This window comes from Musa acuminata, chromosome BXJ2-10 (genome assembly GCF_036884655.1).
Source record: "Musa acuminata AAA Group cultivar baxijiao chromosome BXJ2-10, Cavendish_Baxijiao_AAA, whole genome shotgun sequence".
NCBI classification, from domain to species: Eukaryota; Viridiplantae; Streptophyta; class Magnoliopsida; order Zingiberales; family Musaceae; genus Musa; species Musa acuminata.
In genome coordinates, this window is record NC_088347.1 from 29,651,432 (window position 1) to 29,676,680 (window position 25,249).

Below are 25,249 nucleotides of genomic sequence, written 5' to 3' on the forward strand. Positions count from 1 at the left end.
AATAATTTTTATATTTTAAAATTTTTATATTATGATTCTCATAATTATGAAATTAAAATAAATTATTCTTTTTTAATATCAAGTATAGCATTGAAACATGAGACATCGTCATCATCATGATAATCATATTATTCAAGATAATATAATATCTTATTCCTAATTATTTTCAATTCTTGAGTCACATGTTTTTATCTATAGAGTTCATATATTCCTTAAAATCGTGTATATAAGAGAGATGTGTTTTATCTAATGAATTCGTATGTCCTTTAAATCCTGTGGATTTGTGGAAGACAATAAAAGATATCAAGTGTTATCCTCTCTAGTGATGATTCACATGGCAAAGATTGTGAAGACGTACCTCAAATTACTATCCAAATCTTTACACGTCCAAAATAAAGGCTATTGACTGTAAAGAAGAAGAAAAGAGGAGAATAGGAGGTGGCATTCCAAAAAAACCTAACCTACAACTCTTTGATTCTCTGCAGTTGACAATGTTACATATGATGTTACATATGGAGTCTTCCATCTGTGCAGTTGACAATGTTAGAAAATTAAAATAAATATTTTATTTTTATAATTATAAAAACCTTAATATAATTTTTTTTAATAAATTTTTTAAGTATAAAAATTATCATACCCTAATACATAGGGTAAGTAATACGTAATTAGTTCAATCATCAAAGGGAATAGAGTACTGCGGTTTTTGATGGATTGGTCTTGATGGATTTAACAGGACACTGAAATAGTATGACATAATGCGCTAACCTCGTTTTTAGATTTATACGGAGGACGACAATACAAGAGACGGTCATACCTATCTCAGCATGTAAATTATTAATTAGGCTACAAACACAGGTAAGACGCCAACCAACAAGAACAAAAGCGTCCATAACTACAAAAGCACACGCATCAGACAACGAACCCAAGAGCAGCTTTTTAACCGGAGGAACGAACGTATTTGCCATACTGTTTGCCAACTCTCAGAGCTGTGAAAGGGCATCAAGCATGGTTTGGCGTGGCATGCACACGACTTCCAATGGCTTTGCCTTGGGGATGGTTAGCCCGGACCCTTCGGTCATGTCCACCTCCTCCCCCGGAAGCTTCTCCCACTCGAAACAGTGGATCAAGGTCGCGAGTGCCAGCCCGATCACTCGCATGGCGAGGCCTTCCCCGGGGCACTTGCGCCGCCCGGACCCGAACGGAAGCATCCTAAGCCCTGCCTCCTCCTTCCCTCCCTCGCACTGGAACCTCTCCGGCTTGAACTCCTCGGGTTCATCCCATGTGTTAGGGTCCCTGTGGATGGCCCACGCGTTCGTCAAAAGCATCGTTCCGCGAGGCACGTCGTAGCCACCGACGGTGCAGTCCTGGGAAGACTCATGGGGCACCAGGAGCGGCACAGCGGGGTACAGCCGGAGGGTTTCATAGATGATGCAGTTGAGGTAGGGGAGATTGGGGATGTCTTCTTCTTCCACCATCCGCCCTTGGCCGATCTTGGCATCGAGCTCGGCCCTCGCCGTGTGCAGGACTTCGGGGTGGATGAGCAGGAGGCACATGGCCCATTCCATGGTGACGGCCGTCGTGTCTATTCCTCCTCCCAATAATTCCTGCACATGAAAGTAGTGTGTGTGTGTGTGTATTATTTACTATTTAGGAATTAGTAAATACAAAATAAATGATTATTTACTAATTTTTAGAACTTAATTATTATTACTAAAGCATTAGAGTAGTTTGACATCACAACTGACTTGTGTGGCGAGGGATGTAATCCGCTTCTATTACCGCTCGGCGTCCATCAGTGCACTTTAGTCGTGAACGGAAGCGAGGCGAGGAACGTAACCGGAAGACTACGAATAGCGAAGAAACGAGACGTACCACAATGAGGCCCTTAATGGTGACGTCAGTGTAAGTTCCCGGATCGCTTTCCTGAAGAGACAACATAACGTCGATCACCGTTGCCCTCCCCTTATCTCCGTTCCCTACCGCCGCCGCTGCCTCTCCGTTGCTGCCACTCCGACGCCAGCGGACGCGATGACGCTCGATGAGTTCTCCGATTAGTGCGTCTCTGCTCCGCTGGATCCTGGCGAGCTTCCGCTCCGGCCCGCGCCACCCCAGCCTCCGCAGCGCCGGAAAGAAGTCCGCCACGTTTACCGCCCCGCTCACCGCAAACGTCTCCTCCACCACCTCCCGGAATCGCTGCCTCTCGTCCGCGGACTTCCCCACGACGGCCGTGGCCACCACCCCCATCATCACATCGTACGCCAGATTGAAGAACCTGGACTTCATCTCCACCCGCCGCGGGCCGTTCGGCCCCGAATCGCCGCCCTCGATGAAGAGAGCCTTCGCGAGCGACCGGACCACGCCAGTCCGTGAGTCGGAAGACGAGCGGAGGGCGCCCGTGGATAAGAGGTGGACGGCGGATATGCGGCGAAGGTTGCGCCAGTGGGAACCGTAGGGGGACCAGGCGATGGTTGTGCAGTCGTAGCCTAGGATCTGAGCGGCGAGGAGGCGGGGGCGATTCGCGAAGGCAAGGTCGTGGGCGGTGAAGCACTCTTCCGCGGCGGGAGCGGAGGAGACGAGGAGGACGGGGCGGGATCCGAGGCGGAGGAGTACGACGGGGCCGCGGGCGGCGGCGATGGCAGCCAAGGCGCGATGGGGCGGGAGCTTGGCGATGAGGTGGAGGTGGCCGATGATGGGGAACGAAGGGGGGCTCGGCGGGAGGTTCTTGCGAACACTCTTGGTCCATCGCCATGACAGGGATGCGAACAAGAGGAAGAGAGGGATAAGAAGAGAAGAGAAGAGAGGGAGAGAGGAGTCGTCGGCCATGGTATGTTGTACGAGGATGAAAGGTTTGCGCGAAATAATTGCTTATAAGCTCCACGGGATAATGTCTCCTCGAGTCGACACTATTATGGATCATCATAAGTGGTGATGAGGATAGTAATTACGATAAGACGCTACCAGCGTGCCCTGTAAGCGGGCAGCTCAGGAAGCAGTAAGCTTCCCTATAAATACCCTATCGTTCATTAGAAAAAGGGGGGGAGAGACAGACACACCAAAACACTTCTTCATCTAAAACTGCCTTCACATCTGCTAACTTGATCGTCGAAGGGGTCAGGCCGAGGTGCCCGACCTTTGTGCAGGTGCGAAGCCGAAGCTCCCCTCCGGACGCACAAGCGAGGAGTTCCTGCCCGGAGGAGACGGCTACACCGTCCCGATCGGACACCGCACCCGATCGTCTCAACGGGCTCGAGGAACGCCCCAAGGAGATCCCCGTCGTCTGGACCCGAACCGAGCCGCGTCGGCCCCGAGGCCACGGCTTAGTTGTTTCCTATAAAAGGACCTTCATCGGTTAGGATGTCTCCTATCCCAAAAGGTAGCGAAGAATTCATAAATGACACGGATGTGAACAAGAGGAAGAGAGGGATACGAAGAGAAGAGAGAAGAACACGTCGGAGGATGGAAGGTTTGCGTGACATGGTTTCCGACAGATGTTGCCTTTAAACGCCATTGGATAAGGCCTCCTTGAGTCAACATCGTTTTCTATCATCATCAACGAGTGACTTGTCCCAAACAATGGAAAGAGACTGTTGCCCGAATGCCCGCGTTTATCTGACAAAGTTGGATTCGCTGATCCAGTGGACAATCTTATTTGAGAGAAGTTTCAAAAGATTCTTTATTTACTATTGACTTTGGATCCTCCAACAATGACATATGATTACCGTTTACGTTTAGTCTCTCATTGAACAAATCAAATCTTATATGTTACATCTTAATTCTCAGATATCACCAAAAGAAATGTATCATTTTAATAATTTTAATTTTATCCTGATTAATAATTTAAAAAATATCATTATAAAATTGAAACGAAATAAATCTAACGTTGAAGGATTTAGTTTATCTCGCCAAAAAGTATCATTTAAATTAACCAAAGAACAAGTCCCAATCATTTGATACCTTGCTACTTGTGTTAGCAATGGTAGACCGGCTAAGACAACACATGATGATAGGAAAAGCTATAACACAGGAAAATGACTCTCCAATTCAGAGTTGATAACAAATATATCATCAAAATATTAGTTTTTTGGAGAAGGGATACATATAAGTATTATTTGCAAATATACACTCAAAATCGTCTAACCAGAAAACTTGGCTTAGATATCCTCAAAGAGGATGTAAAGCTGCAACAATTCCAAGAAGCTACATTAGATATATACATACATATAGTTTGCAAATTGTCTGCCTATGGCTAATTATCAATACAGTTCAAATTAACATTAGGCATCGATTGCAGCCGAAGCACAAACAACTTCTGATGCCCAGTATAAAAGTCTTTGATAAAACAGTCATCACCATTACAAAACCTATCAAAAATCGGTGTTGTATATTACAAGATTTGTCAAAAGAAAAGAAAATTATTACCTACAGAATATGCTCAGCATGCATGGAAAATGTTATAATCGGAGAAGAATACAGTATCATCGAGTCAAGTTCATGAAGAAGATTTGGGTGCTAGAATAGGCTGAACTGCAGCAGCCTTGGAAGTCTTCGAAGAATTTTTGCTCTGAAAACCTTTGAGCGTGCTTTCTAGCAGCTGCAGATATTGCTAGTCTCTCTGCCTCTGGCATCTTAATCACTTCGAGGATAGCTTCAGTGTATTCCTCTTTGTTTGATGCTAGAAATCCTGTTTTACGTCCACCTTCATTCAAAACTATGTCTCTTGGGACCTGCTGAATTATGAGCTGCTAGGAAGAAAAGTATTGTCGGTGGATGACATGCGTAGCTTTCGGATAAACAGTAGGATGGGAGCCCACATGCACTAACCAATTGGTATCACACCAGATGCCATGCACTCTACAACACTAATTCCAAAATGTTCATCATTGGCGTCAGAGCCAGGCTGTCATAGATAATGACAAAAATCCAACCATGCTCCTCCGACATGACAACATGTGTTCTATCCTCACTAGCCTTATCCTGTGCATAGTGGAAGTTATCGTTCGTGGCATCCAACGAATCCGATTTATCCTCGATGCAATCCAAAATTTTCTGATCATTGCCACTGCTATTGATGGTGGAGTTATTGTGGGATCAGCGGTCTAGTCGAGGTTAGCGATGAGGTTGGGAACCTTGCCGCTATCCGGTTTCGTAGAGGTCTCTTGGGGTATGGCTATACAGTTGAGGGCAAGCGAAGTGCGACTGTGATGGGCGGACCGATGGATTGGGAGGCGTTAGGACAAAGTGTGATATAAGTGGTCGGAGGTGGACGAAGAGGAAGGAAGGTGGTCGAGCAAACCAAAGAAGATACTGAAAATGCATTAGTTCTCTATGGGGCAAGAACGAAATATCGGATCAAGGTAACCTGAGCTAAAGTAGTGGCGATTGGATCCGATGAGATGGAAGAGTGAACTGGAGTGTTGGGGTTGTAGAGGGTCATAGGTGAAGGAGGAGGAGCTCTCAAAGAATGTGAAAGAGGAGAGGTGTAGGCCAGATTGTTTCGAAGAATGAACGTTGCAAAGTTGAGAAGGGTGCCAACATTTGTGCTTACGGATGCATCGAAGAAAGATCAGAACATGATAGTGCCATTATGAGAGCGGTGGATGAACAAGATAGTGCCTTTATGAGAGCGGTGGATCCGAGTGGACGAGACGGTGGTGTTAGAACTAATGAGGTGACACACGTCAGGGTCAACGTAGGCAAAGAGTGGCCAAGACCCTTGTCGATAAGCTCCAACGTCATAGTAAAAATAGTAGCAACAACGTTGACGGGACGGTAGTCACCCCATTTTTATTGAAATTAATGTCACGTGGTAGGCCTTCCGTCAGTACAGCTGACGGTGTTAAAAAAATAAAAAATATATTTACTTTCATAAATATAAAATGTTTAATATAAATTTTTTAAATATAAATTCTAAGTACAGGATTAAGTAATATATAATTATCCCTGTCATATAAGGGAATATAGTAGGGCGTTCTTCGATGGATTTGTCGCAATGGATGTAAAGGACACTCAAATAGGATGACACTGCACCAACCTCGATTTTAGATTTATATGGAGTACGATAATACAAGTGACGGTCATACCTATCTCAGCCTGTAAATTATTAATTAGGCCACAAACACAAGACCAACGCGAATAAAAGCATGGATAACCACAAAAGCACACGTATCAGACAGCGAACTCACAAGCAGCTTTCTGACAGGAGGAACGTATTTGCCAGACTGTTTGCCAACTCTCAGAGCTGTGAAAGGGCATGAAGCATGGTGTGGCGTGGCGTGCACACGACTTCTAATGGCTTTACCTTTGGCATGGATAGCCCCGGCCGTTCAGTCATGTCCACCTCCTCCCCCGGAAGCTTCTCCCACTCGAAACAGTGGATCAAGGTCGCGAGTGCCAGCCCGATCACTCGCATGGCGAGGCCTTCCCCGGGGCACTTGCGCCGCCCGGACCCGAACGGAAGCATCCTAAGCCCTGCCTCCTCCTTCCCTCCCTCGCACTGGAACCTCTCCGGCTTGAACTCCTCCGGTTCATCCCATGTGTTAGGGTCCCTGTGGATGGCCCACGCGTTCGTCAAAAGCATCGTGCCGCGAGGCACGTCGTAGCCACCGACGGTACAGTCCTGGGAAGACTCATGGGGCACCAGGAGCGGCACAGCGGGGTACAGCCGGAGGGTTTCATAGATGATGCAGTTGAGGTAGGGGAGATCGGGGATGTCTTCTTCTTCCACCATCCGCCCTTGGCCGATCTTGGCATCGAGCTCGGCCCTCGCCGCGTGCAGGACTTCGGGGTGGATGAGCAGGAGGCACATGGCCCATTCCATGGTGACGGCCGACGTGTCTGTTCCTGCTGCTAGTAATTCCTACACATGATTAGTAGTGTGTGTATTATTTACTATTTTGAGAATTAGTGAATACAAAATAATTGATTATTTACTAATTCTTAGAACTTAATTATTGTTACTAAAAGTATAGAGCTGCTCGACATCACAACTGACTTGTGGCGAGAGATGTAATCCCGCTTCTATTACCACTCTGCGTCCCTCAATGAACTTTAGTCGTGAGTCGAAGCGGGGAGAGATGAACATAACCGCAAGATTACGAGTACCGAAGAAACGACACGTACCGCAATGAGGCCCTTAATGGTGACGTCGGTGTAAGTTCCCGGATCGCTCTCCTGCAAAGACAACATAACGTCGATCACCGTTGCCCTCCCCTTATCTCCGTTCCCTATCGCCGCCGCTGCCTCTCCGTTGCTGCTACTCCGACGCCGGCGGACGCGATGACGCTCGATCAGTTCTCCGATAAGTGCGTCTCTGGTCCGCTGGAGCCTCGCGAGCTTCCTCTCCGGTCCGCGCCACCCCAGCCTCCGCAGCGCCGGAAAGAAGTCCGCCACGTTTGCCGCCCCGCTCACCGCAGACGTCTCCTGCACTATCTCCCGGAAACGCTGCCTCTCCTCTGCGGACCCCTCCTTGAGGGCCGTGCCCACCATCCTCATCATCGCGTCGCACGCCAGATTGAAGAACCTCGACTTCATCTCCACCCGCCGCGGACCGTCCGGCTCAGAATCTCCGGGCTGGAGGAAGAGGGCCTTAGCGAGCGACCGGACCGCGCGGGTCCGTGTGTCGGAGGAGGAGCGAAGGGCGGCCGAGGATAAGAGGTGAACAGCGTAGATGCGTCGGAGGTCGCGCCAGTGGGGGCCGTGGGGGGTAAAGCCCATGGTTGTGCAGACGAAGCCTAACATCTCAGGGACGAGGAGGTTGGGGCGATTGGCGAAGGCGACGTCGTGAGTAGTGAAGCACTCTTCCGCGGCGGGAGCGGAGGAGACGAGGAGGACGGGGCGGAATCCGAGGCGGAGAAGTACGACGGGGCCGCGGGCGGCGGCGATGGCAGCCAAGGCGCGATGAGGCGGGAGCTTGGCGATGAGGTGGAGGTGGCCGATAATGGGGAACGAAGGGGGGCTCGGCGGGAGGTTTTTGCGAACACTCTTGGTCCATCGCCATGACAGGAGTGCGGACAAGAGGAAGAGAGGGATAAGAAGAGAAGAGAGGAGAGGGAGAGAGGAGGAGGCGTCGGCCATGGTATGTCGTCCGAGGATGAAAGGTTTGCGTGAAATGGTTGACGACAGAGGTTGCATTTAAGCGCGATGAGATAATGCCTTCTTGAGTCGACACCGTTATCGATCATCAACAATGAGTAGTAACTCGATGCCCGCGTGCCAACATTTAAATATTGCAGTGGGTGCTTTGACAGATTTGGATTCCCACCTGCATCGTTTAGGATGACTCCTATCCCAGCAGATCGGATAATTCCTCCTGCGTCGACACTATTATCGATCATCATCATTGAGTGACTCGTTGACCGCGTGCCAACATTTAAATATTGCAGTGGGTGCTTTGACTGATTTGGATTCCCACATCCATCGGTTAGGATGACTCCTATCCCTGCAGGTAGCGAAGAATTCATAAATGACGGGAATGCGAACAAGAGGAAGAGAGGGATAAGAAGAGAAGATAAGAGCGGAGAGGGAGAGAGGAGTCGTCGTCGGCCATCATGATATGTCGTCCGAGGATGAAAGGTTTGCCTGAAATGGTTGCCGACAGAGGTTGCCTTTAAGCGCCATGGGATAATGCCTCCACACCATTATCGATCATCAACAATGAGTAACTCGTTGCCCGCGTGCGTGCTAACATTTAAATATTGCAGTGGGTGCTTTGAAGATTTGGATTCCCACCTTCATCAGTTGGGATGACTCCTACCTGCTTATCCCAGCAGGTAGTGAAGAATTCGTCTTTACCAACAGGATGAGACTTGATTGTCACGACCGATAGGCTAATTATAAATTATCCTACAGTTAAACTTTTTTATATTTTGATCTTTAGATTTAAAAAAAATTATATTTAAATTTTATAGTTATAAAAGTTAAATATTTAATTTTATTTATCATAACATTGTCGGTTTTACCAAAGCACAAAAATAAATAGACAAAATAATAATTTTAGCATTCTAATTATATTTTTAATGATGAAGGATAGTGACAATGCTGAGGTCACAGATAACTCTTGTGGATGAGAAGAGAGAGCCACAATAAAAATTGAGGCAAAAGGTAAGGAGGAAGAGGACGATGCAGATGTCGATAATGGTGTCGACACATATGCAAAGCGACGAAAGGGTCACTTGACATCTACATCGACGTAGATGCAAATGCAGAGTATCTTTGTTGGCACTGACAACGATGTGAAGAAGGACGACATTGCTCTGTGTCGGTGTCGCATGATAATTGCATTGCCCTTTGTATCCGAGTGACAAAGTAGATACTGAATAACCCTTTTGTTGTTCTACATCTACGTCGGTGCTGATGCAATTACCGAGCGATACCGATACAAATGTAAAGCGTCAACATCGTCACTCTCCTTTCTCATCCACAATAACTGCTCGCGATCCTAGCGACATTGTCGTCCGCCAATATCGAAAACATAATTAGAATGTTAAAATTATATTTTCTCTCATTATTTTTATGATTCTGTTAGTAAAATTAAGGATAAATATAACTAAATATTTCACTTTTATAACTATATAAATTTTACTATAAAATTTTTAATTCTAAAAATCTAAATGCTAAGGAGGCCTAGCTACAAAATAAATATATGTAATTAGATCTCATTGATTATTCCTATTCCTTGTATTCCGTATGAGCCAAAAACGACGTTAGCCATTGGGCCGTCTTTTTTGAGAGAAGTTTCAAAAGATTCTCTTTTCTTTTCGTTAAATTTTTTACACAAGAATGAGGTTTGAGTGTTGACTTTGGATCCTCAAGAATGACATATGATTACGGCTTAGGTTTCGTCCCTCACTAAACAAATCAAATCTATATATATCTTAATTCTCAGATATCACTAAACAAAATGCATCATTTTAACAATTTTAATTTTTTTTCCCGATTAAAAATTTAAAAAATATATCATTATAATATGTTAAATTTTTATATTTTAAATGTAGCCTTTTAATAATTATAAAGGCAAACAAATGAAAAAGGAATATTCTACAACAAAAATATAAATTGAAACAGAATAATTGCAACAAAAAGTATCAGTTTGAATATAACCCACGAACAAGCCTTAACACAAGAAAATTACTCTCAAACTCAGTGATGATAACAAATATATCCTAAAAATATATATATTTTTTTGGAAAAGAGATACATAGAAGTATTATTTGCAAATATACCCACATAATCGTCTAACCAGAAAACTTGGCTTGGATTTCCTCAAAAAGGATGTAAAGCTGCAACAATTCCAAGAAGCTACATTAGTTATATACATATAGTTTACAAATTGTCAGCCTATGGATAATTATCAATACAGTTCAAATTAACATTAGGCATCAATTGCAGCTGAAGCACAAACAACTTCTGATGCCAAGTATTACTTCCAGTTGCTAAGAGTCGTTGATAAAATAGTCATCACCGTTACTAAATCTATAAAAAATCAGTGTTGTTCTCTAGGTAATAATTTTCTTTTCCATGTTCAGCATGCATGGAAAATGTTATCAGCCGATAAGAATACAGTATCGTCGGATAGGCTGAACTGCAGCCTTGGAAGTCCTCGAAGAATTTCTGCTCTGAACACATTTGAGCATGCTTTCTAGCAGCTGCAGCTATTGCTAGTCTCTCTGCCTCTGGCATCTTAATCACCACGAGGATAGCTTCAGCATATTCCTCTTTGTTTGACGCTAGAAATCCTGTTTGACGTCCACCTTCATTCAAACCTATGTCCATCTTGGGACCTGCTGAATTATGAGCTGATGGGAAGAAAAGTATTTGTCAGTGGATAACATGCTTAGCTTTCGGATAAACAGTAGGATGGGAGTTCACATGCACCAACCAATTGGTATCACACCAGATGCCATGTACTCTACAACACTAATTCCAAAATGTTCATCAATCATGGAGTGAAGTCCGGCAACAGCACTTCCCAGAAGTTGGACCAAGTCCCTGTTACGGTGAACAATTCAAAGAGACCAGCTGTAAACATGGCATACAATAGAAGAAACTGTGTATCATTTGTGCACTGGCGGTAGTAGAGGATTAGAAAATGTACTGAAGATTCCTCTCCAGTCTCAAGAACTACTAAACATAAAGTTCAGGCATATGCTGACATCCAAAATTGCATGTTCAGCGAATAGTATGTCAAAGTTTCACCTCCGATGCATAGCCACGATTAGATTGAATCTAAAACTTTCTTGTTCCCTCTCTCAGAAGACCTTTGATATTCCCTCTAGTCTGAAGGTATCCAATAACTTGTTATCCTTTGGACACTATATTCAGTCGCGCATTAATGGGTCAGTTGTAGTTTGCAGGAGACTGTCAAACTAGTTGAAAGAATGGTATTGCTTAGAACAGTTCTAGATCGATTCCACTGGAACTTCAAATTGACCACTGGTCAAAGTTCTAACATGGCAGACAAATGAGTAGACCATTAACGGGAGTTCCATCCATGCTAATGGTGGAGTGAAAATCTGTCGTCGTACATCTCCACCTGCAAACTATGGAACTGACCTCTGGTTTCCGTAAGGGTAGAAAAGAAAGATCCACTAAAATTTTATAAGTTCAGCTTTGTTTTAGTAAATAACCCTGGGCCTTCTAGAATAAAAAGAGCCAAAGAAGGAACATATGGAATGTTGAAGTCATTATCCTCCTGCACATCTCCAGCATCAAGCTACCCATTACGCTTTTTCTGGATATGCTTCGATTAGTCAATAACATAAAAGGGTAGCACAAAACCAAACAGTATATAAAGGATAATGGAGTCCTTATATGGGAAATTCTACTTGGTGCATCTAAACAAAACTTTAAATATACTAGCAGCTAGGAATTTTCAAGTTGAAAGAAAACTAGTACTGCAGATCGAACCTATACGTAGCATCCCTGCGGAACTCCACAAAATTATCCAAATTTAGTTCCCTGCATCTCTCTTTGAGCTTCTGCAATCTTTCTTCATCCTGCTTATTCTGACAGCTACCCACAAATTGGAGCTTTGGTCTAGGCATGCCCTGATCTAGTATTCCAACAGCATGTGCAATGCTTCCAGCAGAAGGCTATGAGCCTTGATGAGAGTCAAGTGTTACAGTTAATATTGTGAAATCAACTAACCATATGACCACATGATGAGGGCATTCACAGACATTACCTTCTCTGGGCGAAACTGGGCAACTGATATGATCACAGGACTCCTAACTGGCTTTTCCAGAGGAAGCATCTGCTTGGACATTCAGGACTTTCTTTCATCAAAGATGGTTGAATAAATCTCTAGCAGTGAACAATTAAATGGAGCCAGATGATAATATAGGATGTTTTGAAATGTCCAAATTGCTAATTCTTTTAAACAATTGCAGGCAATAAGACACATTTAGTTAAACCGTGAAACTTAACTCTCTAAAGTTGGTTTTGTTAAGAAATAAGACATCAAAATTAAATATAATTGGCTTGGAAATTTGTCATGCATGCTAAAATTGTTAAGCATCAGTCAGCTATAAGCCAGGCTGACAATTTACAAGAACTAAATATATACCTGCAGGGATGAAGTATCACAGGGAGGGTACAATCTCTTAGTGCGTTGAGGAATCTTCCACATACAATCTATATGTGATCTGGTCCATGAGGAACTTACCATTGCAAGATGTGCATAGGATCCCACCAACCCATACAACCTACTAAATATTGTATAGTACACCACTTTGCACCTTGATAGCAGAATGCTGCCTCACAAGTAAAGAAGACATAAGATGATTAGCACCACTAGTCAAAGAAAAAAAGATTTCTGCTTAGTCCATCCAAGACTAGATTTCCTATACAAAAACAGCCAAATCCATGCAATTTAATGCTTATTTATTTCTTTTAAGTCAGAGTATCAGCATTCTGACCTCGTCTACAAAGTGGAGAACAATAACAAGCAGTGTTCATCGCATAAAATATTTACATGGAAATTGGTTGCAAATAAATTATGACATACATACAATACAGAATAAGCACTAGGAAAAAGCAGGACATGGAGTAAAAAGAATGACCATGTTCTCATATGTGTGCTCCAATTTGTTTAAAAAACTCCCGTTATTGTTGAATAAACCAAATGTCATGTCATCACACAATTCTAAGAAAATATAGTACAGATTAACTAGAACTTACAAAGAAAGTTGCATCCAGAGGTTAAAGCAGAAAGTGTGTCCATTTAACAATAAAAAATTAACAAACATGACCTTTAAGCAACATCACCAGGAGTCATATCTTGTGAAACAGATTTTAGAGTGATACTCAATTGCCAAAACAGCATACGTTTACAGGTAGCTTAGGACACCAAATAAGCAACTATTTTTAGAACTTAGCTCATGAACATGATCAAGAACAAAGGTCTAAGCTGTACCAGTTCTTATAAACAAATTGCTAGAGATAAAGATTTCAAACATCAAGGAAGCAACTATTTCTGCGGTCAATTGAAGATACTATCTATTCAAATACCTGCTAGCAATTAGAGAATCATTATTGTACAATGAGCTGTGCTGGAGAACACGAGAAACCATGTCCGAGCTGATGGTCAGATAGTGAGTATAGCAAATAATTTTGCACCCAAAAATCCAAGCAAGTGGGTAGGTAAAAGCATAACCACTAGTATCAAAATAGAATTGAGGTGTGAATTTGCACAGAGCCTCCCACGAAAGATACACTGAACCAAGACTTTGTCCCATCATAGTAAAATGAGGATATGTATGTTCTTCAATCCACTTCCTTCTGTACAAACGAACGACCTAACAGTGCAGGTTGGCAAGTTAAACTATGAGATCATTTAACAAAAACTGAAGTGCCAGAAAAGGATGAACTTAGTTTTAGCAAAAAAAATACAAAAGAACAATAGGTCCTGATGGACTCTTCCTTCTTATCAAATTAAAACCTAAGATTTTAAACACTCTTCCTTCTTTCGTTTCATAGGTCAAAGGTAATGGTGGTTAGCAACAAAACATCCTAACATCCTCACCAATTTCAGAATGTAAATTACTAGTCATCCTGATCGTTGGTGTCTGACTCTAACATATATTATTTGTAAGGATAGAACATCCCAACATCAGCACCAAAAAATAATCGTAAGGCCTATATTCATTATATGTCATCAGTACATATGGTTCTTGAATGTCTCCTTAAAGTGAACGGCCTCCATCAGGAAAACACTAGTGCGTGCCCACAGATCAAGAACCAATAAGAATTTTGATATGATGGATCTGAAACTAGCTGGTAGTCCTGACATTTAACGCAAATTTAAGACGCTGGACTAAACGAAAAGAGCAAAGGTCGATTTCTGAGTTTAATTCAGCACAAATTAAAGACGGAAACGACGTCGGCGAGGCCTCGCCTCAGAATGCGCAAGGGCTACCTGAGGGGGCCGCAGGAGCTTGACGCCGAACCAATCGATGGCGCGGGCGGCCAGGCTCTGAGGGGAAGCATCGTCAACAGTAAAGACGGCGCAGTCGAGATCGGGGTTCTCCTCCTGCACGCTCCTCACGGCGCAACACAGGACCCTCTCCCCGCCGCCGCCGTCGTTGGTGTAGGGATGGAAGAACCCCACTGCCCTCCGCCTCCCCCGCCGCCCCAAGATCACGGCCGCGACGGCGGAGAAGAGTACCAGGGATAGAAGGGAAGAAAGCAGGGTGGTCGACAACAAGACCCAGAGCTCCATGGATCACGCTCGGACTCCTCGCGGGCCACCTGGTTTGGGTCTCGGCGGGCGAGGTATGTGGTCTTGTTTACACGAAAAGAAAGCATCCGTGCTTCGTACACGTATGGACCACAATACCATCCACCCACACTGTGATTGGATGCAGGTAGCGACCTCACAAGTGGGTCGCATCGGAGTAGCACAAATCAGCGTGACCGGTTCACCCTGAAGAATTGACGGTCGCTTGCGCTTGGTGTTCTTCGACGCTCATCCTCCATATTACTCTCCGATCGCTGCCGGTGGCTAGCCAGAGCTGCAAGACGTCCTGCGCCTCCGAAAAGTCTTCTCCTCCACACTCATCTCTTCGACTCCCTTGACGATGCTCGCTGCTTTCCTTGTCTCTGGTGCCGCGGATGTTGCTAGCCTCAACTCGAACAGCTCTGCCCATTTGCTCTCTGCCAACGGTTTCATTATGTATGCTGTAGGCATCGCCGATGCATCAGAATCTACAGCCCGTCTATCGTAGCGAAGTGGGCAATTTGCACTCCTTGACGTCCGTGTGCTAGTGAGGGGAAGGATTACAACCGCATTGGCCTCGACGATGACTACCGACGGGTTTTTCAGATTTCTATAGCCATATTCCCACTTAGGTAACGTCCAAACAAGATCGCGCAAATAGACAGCCTCTTCAACATCGGAGACTTTTCTATTCGTTCTTCGCTCGAGCAATTTCAAGGCATCATGCAACCAATGCACCTGTAGGATCATAGTAGTATCGTGCATCACTTGTTACCTGAACCAAGACCCTGAATCCTTTCAATAGCCAAAACAGTTCTCACACTGACGAACGCGATCCTCGGGCAGCGCTCTATTCGAGGATAAAGAGATTGAATAACTTTAAATACCACAAGAAGTAGCTGTTAATGAAGTTAAGAGTCAAAGCAATGAGAAAAACCGAGATATTAAAAAGATTGCTAAACGTAAACTATTAGAAACAATAAGTGATGACATAATTGTTTCTACAAATGCTCGGTTCAGAGGACTTGGATTAAAGAAAACAGTTTTGAACCAAGTACAGAAATACCAATAGAAGTACCAAAAGCAGGAGTTTCTCTTTCGCTACAGAGGCAAGGCAGTAAAAGGAGCAAACCATGTAGTATTCTTTCAAGACTGAAGAATCTCCGTTACATCTCTTACAGGGTCGCTTGCATAAAAATCAGCGTGCAAGAAAAACTTACTTGGGGCCAATGTCCTTCAGAGCACAGATCTGTTCTTCACCCATTGCAGACATCACAGTAACAACCAGATCCTTCCCCTCAGCAAACCCATCCTTGAGCTGCAATGCATTCAGATGGCCCAACATTAAACAATGTCAGACTAAGGGGAAGTATCCCTTTCAGAGGCTTTTCTATCTGGTCCATGAAACCACAGAAGGATGAGTAGGAGAAACTCATAAGCTACACATCAGAAGGTGTCTCATGCACTGGAAAATCCTAGTTAGACTCACTCTACATGTCAGATTTTTACTCGTGATATTTGTTGCATCATTAAGCATGTTTTTCAGCATGTCATATGATACACACAATTAACATAACAAATAACATCAAATCTAATGTTCCCAATTTCACGTAATTGCCTCTAGAGTACAATACAATTGGAGTCGCAAATCATGTAGTACGTCTTTGTCTAACTACGTTCAGTCTCTCTGAAACATCAGTGCAATTTACGCAGAGCATAAATTACTAAGTATCTGGATGTTGCAAGTTAATTTCATTTTGCGTAACTTTCTTCAGGTTTCTTAGAAGTAAATGAATTGGAAATATCAATCCTCATGACAAACCTGAGCGAGCAAATTTTCATCAGTTGGGAGTTTCAGATCATCTTTGGTGTTGCCACTCTCAGTCAAAAGACTCACCTACCATGTGCGACCAAATATTAATTACAAAACTCATCAATCAAATAGGAGAAACATGACATATAAACGAAGATAGAACATACAAAACCATCTTCAGATATGTCGATCAGTTGATAATCAGTGCGAGTAACATGAGGAACCTGCAGACAAACCAAACAAATTAAATTTTTTTTAAAAACTACCGAATAAAAAAAAATTCAATATGATATGTTCTAGGACAAACATCACAGTTGTGGGAGGATGGCACGATATCCTCAAGTTTTTTTGCATTAAAGATGTCTATGGCAACAAAGTGACATTTTGCGTGGCCATGCTTCCCAGTCTTGGAGGTTGAAACTTCAACAACCTATAAATTGAAAGAGAGAATATGCTGTTTACAATCATAATAACAAAAAGGGCATGGAATTATAGAACCACAAACACATACATTAAACGCATTCTAGATTGCTACAAAGATTGTCTTTACAGTGGAACAATCCCAAAAATCATGGAATAAGGTGCATTACATGAGTTCAGTTTATTCCCTATGTCCATGAAAAAGATGTCCTTGTTTTTCACTTCCTGCAGATAGCATTTGGAATTGTAGTAAAATACAAACAGATCATATGAATTAAGAGACCAGATCATATAACAAAATTGCATATCTTCGTCCAGATTCCTGACATCCATATATCAAATCTTCGTCAATACACATCTACTAGTTTTAATCGATGGTCACACAAGACTAACAGAAATGAATCAGATCCATCAACACTATCAAAACCGTAATTAACCAAGAAACCCATATTGGAACCATCACAACCTAATGTAGATGGAGGTTATGGAAGCATATAAGTAAAAGAAAACCAGAAGACGTTATACAATATCTCATTGCAAACAATCGCGGAAAACCGCACACCAATTAACGGATAAACAGACCCAAAAGTTTAACGGAGAAACACATATTCCATGCAAAGAATTAACAAATCCAGAAATCAAGATATGACAGAAATAGTAATTGATTCAAACGACGGAATGAACAAGAGACCTTGCATGGTCTCCCCTTGATCACGATGTACCCATTCTTCCGGATCGTCCCAGCCTGTTGCGGGTAGGTCTTGGACGCTCCAGCGTCGGCCTTGGACTCGAAATGATGCTCTTCATCCGACATGATCGCTGATTCAAAGAATCGAAGAAACAATAAACAGATCACGATCCAAGACGGCAACAAGAATGATCGATAGAGGGGGAAAAAGAATCGAACCGGCAGATGGTAACAAGGGTTTCGTACCTGCTCGTGGTTAACGGAGGAGGAGAGAGAAAAGTAACAGCGAGTGGAAACGGGGCGCAAGAAGAAGAACGCCGGAATCCGCCGCGGGCTAGGGTTTCTTTTAATAAATAACTCCAACGTTGTGGCGTCCGAGTAACGATGGCCGTGCGATCGAGTACGACACGTGGACGGTCTGATACGTACAAGCATTATTTTGCGTTCCATCCGTGTTGACATCCGACGCTTGCGACTTTTTAGGGAATTCAATTCTACCGATACGCAAAACATCGATACCCGAATGAGACCCATTCTATGCTTCCAATCCCAAGGCGGGTGGCCCCGTCGGGCAATCCGAGATGGATAAAATTGACGATCCTCAACCGAATCCAGTATCAATACTTATCCCGCTTTGGGATTTGCTTTTCTGTTAAAGACCCCACTCGCTTGATTGTCGCTTGTCAAAGGTAGCAAGTGTAAGAAATGAAAGGATGAGTTGAATGAACTATAACACGAATTATTGAGCAAGGTGAGAAAATAATGTGAAAGAGTTTAATGAAAGCTGTAGTTGAGACAATATCAGCACATTGGTAACGCACATCTAGTTATATAAATACAAGCAGTTACTTTGGAAGAAATATAATCTCAGAATCCTAAACATAACTGTCGATGAGTGACTTCCTCATCTCATCAACGATAGAGCTTGGCCGGGCTTCTCTTAGTTTGAAAACGCTCTCAATGACAGAGAGCTCAGTTGCAGTGGTGTCGGATCCACAGAAGGCTGTCCAGTCGTTCACAGTCATACCAGCAGCAATTACCTCACTGCCTCGGTTCACTGTTCCGGCAACGAGTGGGACTTGGAGAAGAGTGGAGAGCTCGTCGAGGTCTTCAATGGATGTATGCGGGTGAACCTGTTAGGAAATCCAACATAAGAAGATGATATCAATAACAATACTTGTCTGCCTCGTGTTTCAGTGGAAGCCACACTAACTTACCAGACCCCCTCTGTTCGAAATTGCACAATAACTGCCAACCAGTATATTCCCAGCAATTGTCTGCCTGAATACTTCTACTCCAAGTACATCGGCGATGAGCTCTTCAGTTTCCTGAAATAAAAGACCATATAATGATGTAACCTATCCGATCATGGAGTACATCGAGGGAAAAAAAATGAATTAGCTGCGACACAAGATTTAAGGTACAGTAAAAAAGGTAACTAGGGATTAGAAAAGCAACATGTCAACTGAACCATATAGGGCGAAAATGAAAGTCATGTCAGGATTTGATTTCTCTTTTCTAGGCAAAACTAGTTGCATGTCATGTTTCATATCTGTGGATACCATCCCCTCGCAAATTGTAAGTACGAAAATAGCTTACCCTGTCCAGATCAGGGTGTGTGAGAGCAACATGATCGTTGCAAGCTATGCAATTGCCTAAAGCAGATAGTCTTTCCTCTATTCTTTGAACAACCACTTGATCAGGTAGACTATTCCTCAGATGTTGGAGCTCTGAAAAAACAATTAAACAAAAATCAATTAGAATAGTCCCCTTTGGTTACATGAGTGACTTTGGAGGATAACATAATTATAAAAAAAAGAAATCATATTAAATATTTAGATAAAATTCTCTTCCTTCTTTCATTTAAAAAGCCCCCAGATAATTTGTTTTCCTGATTAGAAATCATATGAGAAGAAAATGGTTTTTCTAAGAAAGGCAGTCTGTCTAAACCTCCCCTAAACTAAATATGATTCCTGAAAGAAGATTATTTAACAAATTATTCTTCACTGTCTACTAATCCTACACAACCATGTAAATATACTCATTGAGAAGAGGGATCCAAATTGTCAGTCAAATAGCCTCGACTTTTTTACCTCAGCAAAAATTGTTGATTTTGATCTGTGAACAGCTAATGGGTAGTCCAATCACCAACTATTGCTGCGAAAACTTATCCAGCTCTGCTGGTTCAATCACCAATTATGCACTCATAATTGGCAGTCCAACCTCTTCTTTGACATGTAAAAGAAAAAGGAAAAGAGAATTCTTTTTTGGACTTGATATTTCCTTAGTTAGATACATGAAAGGATCACCTAAAATTCACTTAAGTCAACAGATTTTTTCAAAGTCAAAAGATAAGCAAAAAAAGATCCTTTGATGGATATGAAGTTACTACTGCAGCTGAATAGAAGGACTTAAAGATACACAATCCTAGAAAAATTCAAATTAAAAATATCCAGAGTCATATGATTTATTTAAAAATTAGATGGTACATCATTGTTTTGACTACAGAACTACATTTCATAACCAACATCAACACAATGTTTTAGATCAGATAAACATCTTAAATGAGCCAAAAGATGTTACAATGTTGCCAAAATCCAAAGCCTATATTGCTGATTCAAGTCATGTAAACATAATTTTTGATTGCCAAAATAAGACTGCACATATTGATGATCTCGAAAGCTAAAAACTAGATACGTTAACTATTGTTTGTGATAAATTTATTGCATAAAAATGGAACAATATCCAATCATGGTCTTAAGATTTAACAATTCACACACATACATAAAATTGTGGGGGTAAAGTTAATGGCCACTTTCTTGCATATTTAGATAAGTCTAAATTCCTTCTTCAAAACTATGTAGAACAGTTTTTACTGAGAGATGACGAGGCTGGCCATGACTCAAGCCAATATGGACTGGACTCCTGTGGTGGATTTTGCATCAAAATGGTGGAACAAGCTGTCACAAGTAGAAGAAAGTTGAATTCGCTCAATATTGAGTCTTGTTAACAATCGAGAAGGCTACGACAGGGTCGAGTAGGCTTTCGCTACATCCTTGGCGAACAGGATAGATTTCAAGGTTGTGCCACATAGTAATAATTATCTTTCTCAAACGTGGGAGGCTGTTATGGATCTACTTTCCTTGTAAGATTTCAAAGACACCAGTATAAATTTCAGTTAAGATAATACAATTCCATGCAATAGAATAGTTCCAGTCTCAAAGACGGCTCCATCCCTTCTCCATCGTTCCAGTATTAGACCGATCATGCTATTAAGTGACAGTGATAAAATGGATCAAACCACCATTTTATAAAGATCACCTCATGTTATTTCTTAATGCAAGTACAAACAATAACTATGGACCTACCTTATAGGCTAGGTAGCAAGCCTTGTGCAAACCCAATGGCTTCATCTCCAATCAGTGTTTTCTTTCCAATCAGGGTTTCTAAAGGAAACAACTCACACCACCTTGATTATGTTTTTCTCTGTCTTTTAAATGGCTAGACTTGAATTTGCAGGGTCCACGTACTTAAAACTACTAGGGCAAATAGCTACCAAAATTCAACATCACTTATGATTAATTTATATTGCAAAAGCATCTACAATGAATTCTTACCTTGGTCCGTCGTGGTGTGAGGCAAGAGAAGCCCATTTTTATTTCCTACATTGAAGTGGGATAATGCATGAGAAATATGTAGTCATCATATAAACTTTGGATAAACTTAGCACTTACCAGCACAAAGTCGCCCAATTATTCTAGTGCCTGCTATAGAGGTCTTCACCACAGGGATAACATCAGCCAACTCGGCTTCAAACATGCTGCATGTCATCCAATCTAGATCATCAGCGACAGATACAGGAACTATTGCAAAAGAAAGAATGGAAGTGTTAAAACCTGTAGAAGTTTTCTGATCCTCCAATCGCAACCAAACAATAGGCATTGGTCAGCTTTGAGAAAACCCCAACTTCACAAGAGTTCTCAAATTGAATACCTGTAAAAAGTTAGATGACGATCTCTTAGGGGATCTTTTAAGAGTTAGACCGTTTAACAACATAACGCAAGCATCATATAGCATATTTAGAAAAGCATGGAGTTGTTATCTTCAAGTAGCTACATGAAAAGGTGAGCACTGCTTGTCCACCCAGTTCACCATCTAAGGATCTTTCAATAATGGAAGAAAAATAGAATTGTAGAACAATTTTAGAGTTTCAATTGTCTACCCAGTAGCTACATGAATGGGACACAAGATTTCAATTTCATTAGTTGTCTATATATTTTCATAAAGAGAATTACAATGAAGAAAAAAGAATAATAAGGATTTAAAGAAATCACACAGCTAAGCGGATTTGTCAATTTTTTTTGTAATATGCCAAATTATTTACCTTCATTAGTATCTTAGTTTACATTAGCACACTAGTTCTTCGTTTTCATTAACTACAGAAATCTTTGAAAAAAAGAAAAAGATAATATAACTATTTAGTGGAGCAGCGGATTTTGGTACTTACGAGTAGCCATGACAGCTGGCTGCCAAAAAACCCTTTATTAGCCTGTGATCACCGCAAAGAAGAAGACAGGATTGGAACATTTCATGAAGTTTAAGGATAAACTGGAACAAATTTCATTGAATCATCAACAAAGATGCCAAAAAAAATGAAAATTTAGCAGCGCTAAATCAACAGATTCGGTGGCGACGGGCGAGAGAACGAAACCAATCGATCAAAACATCACGGAATAACAACAAATGAAAAATGGGTGTAAATTTTAGGCTCATGGAGGAACCTAGTCAACCAAAGGATTCAAGACTCCACCTCCTAGAAGGTTTCGATCATTTTACTTATCACCGCGTAAACCGCGAGAAATACAAAATAATCCCAAAAGAAAAACGAAGAAAAAAAGGAACGCGAACCGGAGGGACCTGAAAGAGGAGGATCCGAATCCCAAAGAGATCCAGGCGCCGAGGGGGTGAAAGGGATGGTAAGATGCCGATGCCGATGCGACTGCCGCTCGCGAGTTAGGGTTTGGAAATGGTTAATGGGCCAAAGGAAAGGGTAGTGGGTTATTGAGGTTGGTATCGAGGCGCATGGTGGACTGATGAGGTCGGGCGTGGTGACACAGAGTGGGTCAACACGGCGGGCCGCTATGGCACATGTTGGGTCGACACGACCGAGTGTGCTGTACGGTATGTGTCTGCGCATAGTCTCTCTCTCTCTCTCTCTCTCTCTCTCTCTCGATGGGAGAAAAAATCAAGGTGGATCTAAGTGTGATTTAACAACCAACCACATGTCATAATCATCTATGAGTGGGTTGGCATGACAAAGTATAAAGGCTCCATCTGGCAGTTGCGTGGAGCCATCCTGGATTGAATCGATGTGTCTCCCTCTCCTGGAGGCTATTGAAAGTTGAACGGGTGGCCGGGTAGTGGAAGTGTCACTCGCGGCCTCTATAAATCATGGTGGTCCATCACTACCTTAGATGTAACGATAAGAGTTTTATCCTTAGAGGGAGTCGAGTCGATCATACTAAGATAGAGGTTATCCCTTCGGAGGCGAATCCACCTAGTGGTGTGGCTCCACCAACTATGGCATAGTCCTCTAACTTGGACTTCATAGCATCAGTCTTTGACTTAAAGATGTTTTAGACGATCTATCACATACCAATAGTGTTCAAATTGCTGTTTCCTCGATCGGGTGATCGACTTTATGTATCGCATTATCTGTTTTGTACATGCATGGATGTATTGGAGATGGGACGTTATTTTCACTTCCACTCTTTTTTTATTGAGACTTTCAACTTTTGGAAGTTCTCACCTGCTTAGATGGTGTCAAATCTATGGAGCTTTCTTGTGGTGTTTGTCGAGAAGTGTCGAAGGCTCCACATCCCCCCTAACATTAACCCTCCTATTGGCTTGCTATATTCTATGCTTTAAGGGGTTGACGTACTTTCTTTTTACCTCATCCCGATACTAGGTAAATGGGGCACTAAACTCTTGGAAGGGTTGGAAGAAAAGATTTTTTTTTTTTGGTTTCTGCGAGGAACGAGTAGCCGATCAACTTAGATTAGTTCATTCAAAAAAATTTTAATGCCACCTGATGTTTTATGGGTCAAAAAAAGAGAAGTTTTAACGATTCGCTATATCCATATCCTAGTCCACTATCATCCTTCATATGAGCGAGTAGTGACTCATTAACATAAGACTTAGCCTTACTCCTCAGGGTAAGATATCAGGGTTCATTTTTCGAGGGCATGTTTGGGATGTGTGAACTTTAATCTCTTTTTGTAAGTATGGACCTTCGTGAAAATATTCTCGAGATGAATGCTTATCATCAAGGTGCGAGGATGAAATAGGTCATCTCCAATCTCGAGTCAGCCCAAGTATGAAGGGAGGAGGAGGTTGGTAGAGAATACTACTAACATATTATAGGAGTTCATTTAGCACCCAAGTCAGGCAAAATCATCCTCTAGCTCCCCTCCATTGCCACTGCCTCCAAGCCAGTGGAGGCATAGGAAGATGCTCCTTCAGTGGTGAGGCCTCCTAGGAGATCCAAATCTCCATGCTCGAGGGATCGGTGTGGGGAGTCTCGTCGGGAGTCTCAACCAGACGAGCCATATAAGCTCGAGACTTCCCAATAGTGGCACCGATAGCAACAACAATCATCCCACTAACCCACCTCTCATCTCTTGGATGATTCAGGGGCGTGAGGCCATCGACAACTCGCAATGGCATGCTAACCTTATTAGTGCTTGGGACTTCAATCTAGCAAAGCTTCGATTGCTACGAGTTAATGATGCGATAGTTGATGGAGGAGGGGAACATTTGTACAATCTTTAATCATCTTAGATAGGAGAGGTCGATACTGAAAGGTTGATAATCTCTAATACACCATAGAAGAGCAAACTCGGTATTTGGAGGAGGCTAAAGCACATGAGTCAGAGGTAGAAACCCAATGGGTGGTCTAAGTACAAGGCCTTTTGGGGGTTCAAAAATGGGGTTGATGTGGTTGGGGCTTAACTCCTTCGGAGACTAACTAATTATCTCTCCGGTTAAGTATGACCATCTTGATATTGCACTTCCCGAGGACTCCATTGTTGGGTATCCCACTGATAGCAAGATTGTAATGGTCAAAGTTGATGGCATAGATGATCAAAGCAAGATAACAGTCTATGCAAAAGATAGGGAGGTTGAGGTTGGTGATGAGGCTGAAGATTCGTCGACGACGGAGGACCCAACGGGCGGTGCCCCACTTAACAAGCCAAATCTAGATGCTGCCATCTAGTTTTAAATCCCAACCCCATTAGCTATGACTCTAGTTTTAAATCAAACCCCTGAAGATGGCATTGTTAAATTGTGTCCTATCGTGAGTTATAAAAGTATACAAAACTCCAAATCGAGAGATAATATTTCTCTAAATGAATCTTTCAACCTACTTCTCCATAATCGAGGACGAGGGAGTTGTGACCAATCAAACTTTCTTATTAAATCTTCTTGTGTAGCTCTCGAATGACTCCTTTTCTTCTTGTTGTACGGTAAGAAGGAAAGTGATAGGCTTCTTTAGGAGTTTGTGGTGACAAAGTTTGAGTTTAAACTCTTTCACCAACTAATCGAAGGATGAGAT

At 42.6% G+C, this 25,249-nt stretch overlaps 4 protein-coding genes and 1 pseudogene across 7 annotated transcripts; all 5 read right to left on the reverse strand.

The window, feature by feature from the left end:
* Nucleotides 1-748: 748 nt before the first annotated feature.
* On the reverse strand, nt 749-2,846 carry LOC103968568 (cytochrome P450 81Q32-like). The gene is made up of 2 exons (XM_009381826.3): nt 1,873-2,846; nt 749-1,604 (listed from the first exon to the last, which is right to left on the reverse strand). Exons 1-2 carry the CDS (start codon nt 2,821-2,823, stop codon nt 981-983), a joined length of 1,575 nt encoding a protein of 524 aa, XP_009380101.2. The 5' UTR covers nt 2,824-2,846; the 3' UTR covers nt 749-980.
* Nucleotides 2,847-6,019: 3,173 nt separating this feature from the next.
* Nucleotides 6,020-8,180, reverse strand: LOC135625020 (cytochrome P450 81Q32-like). The gene is made up of 2 exons (XM_065129211.1): nt 7,120-8,180; nt 6,020-6,856 (listed from the first exon to the last, which is right to left on the reverse strand). Exons 1-2 carry the CDS (start codon nt 8,128-8,130, stop codon nt 6,233-6,235), a joined length of 1,635 nt encoding a protein of 544 aa, XP_064985283.1. The 5' UTR covers nt 8,131-8,180; the 3' UTR covers nt 6,020-6,232.
* Nucleotides 8,181-10,272: 2,092 nt separating this feature from the next.
* Nucleotides 10,273-15,506, reverse strand: LOC103968566 (GDP-Man:Man(3)GlcNAc(2)-PP-Dol alpha-1,2-mannosyltransferase-like; annotated as a pseudogene).
* A 149-nt stretch (nt 15,507-15,655) lies between these two features.
* Nucleotides 15,656-18,035, reverse strand: LOC135625021 (eukaryotic translation initiation factor 5A-2-like). Its single transcript, XM_065129212.1, has 6 exons — nt 17,881-18,035; nt 17,638-17,765; nt 16,834-16,956; nt 16,694-16,750; nt 16,536-16,610; nt 15,656-16,031 (listed from the first exon to the last, which is right to left on the reverse strand). The coding sequence occupies exons 2-6, from the start codon at nt 17,758-17,760 to the stop codon at nt 15,930-15,932; spliced, it is 480 nt and encodes a 159-aa protein (XP_064985284.1). The 5' UTR covers nt 17,761-17,765; nt 17,881-18,035; the 3' UTR covers nt 15,656-15,929.
* Nucleotides 18,036-18,386: 351 nt separating this feature from the next.
* LOC135584069 (eukaryotic translation initiation factor 6-2-like) lies at nt 18,387-22,688 on the reverse strand. 4 transcript variants are annotated; one of them, XM_065129213.1, is made up of 8 exons: nt 22,552-22,688; nt 22,142-22,183; nt 21,531-21,627; nt 21,369-21,454; nt 21,252-21,296; nt 19,234-19,364; nt 18,852-18,962; nt 18,387-18,767 (listed from the first exon to the last, which is right to left on the reverse strand). In XM_065129213.1, exons 2-8 carry the CDS (start codon nt 22,149-22,151, stop codon nt 18,510-18,512), a joined length of 738 nt encoding a protein of 245 aa, XP_064985285.1. In that variant the 5' UTR covers nt 22,152-22,183; nt 22,552-22,688; the 3' UTR covers nt 18,387-18,509. The 4 variants fall into 4 exon arrangements, with proteins under 4 accessions (XP_064985285.1, XP_064985288.1, XP_064985286.1 ...); XM_065129216.1 differs by having other exon boundaries at nt 22,142-22,160; nt 22,552-22,667; XM_065129214.1 differs by having other exon boundaries at nt 22,142-22,242; nt 22,552-22,651.
* Between the last annotated feature and the right edge of the window lie 2,561 nt (nt 22,689-25,249).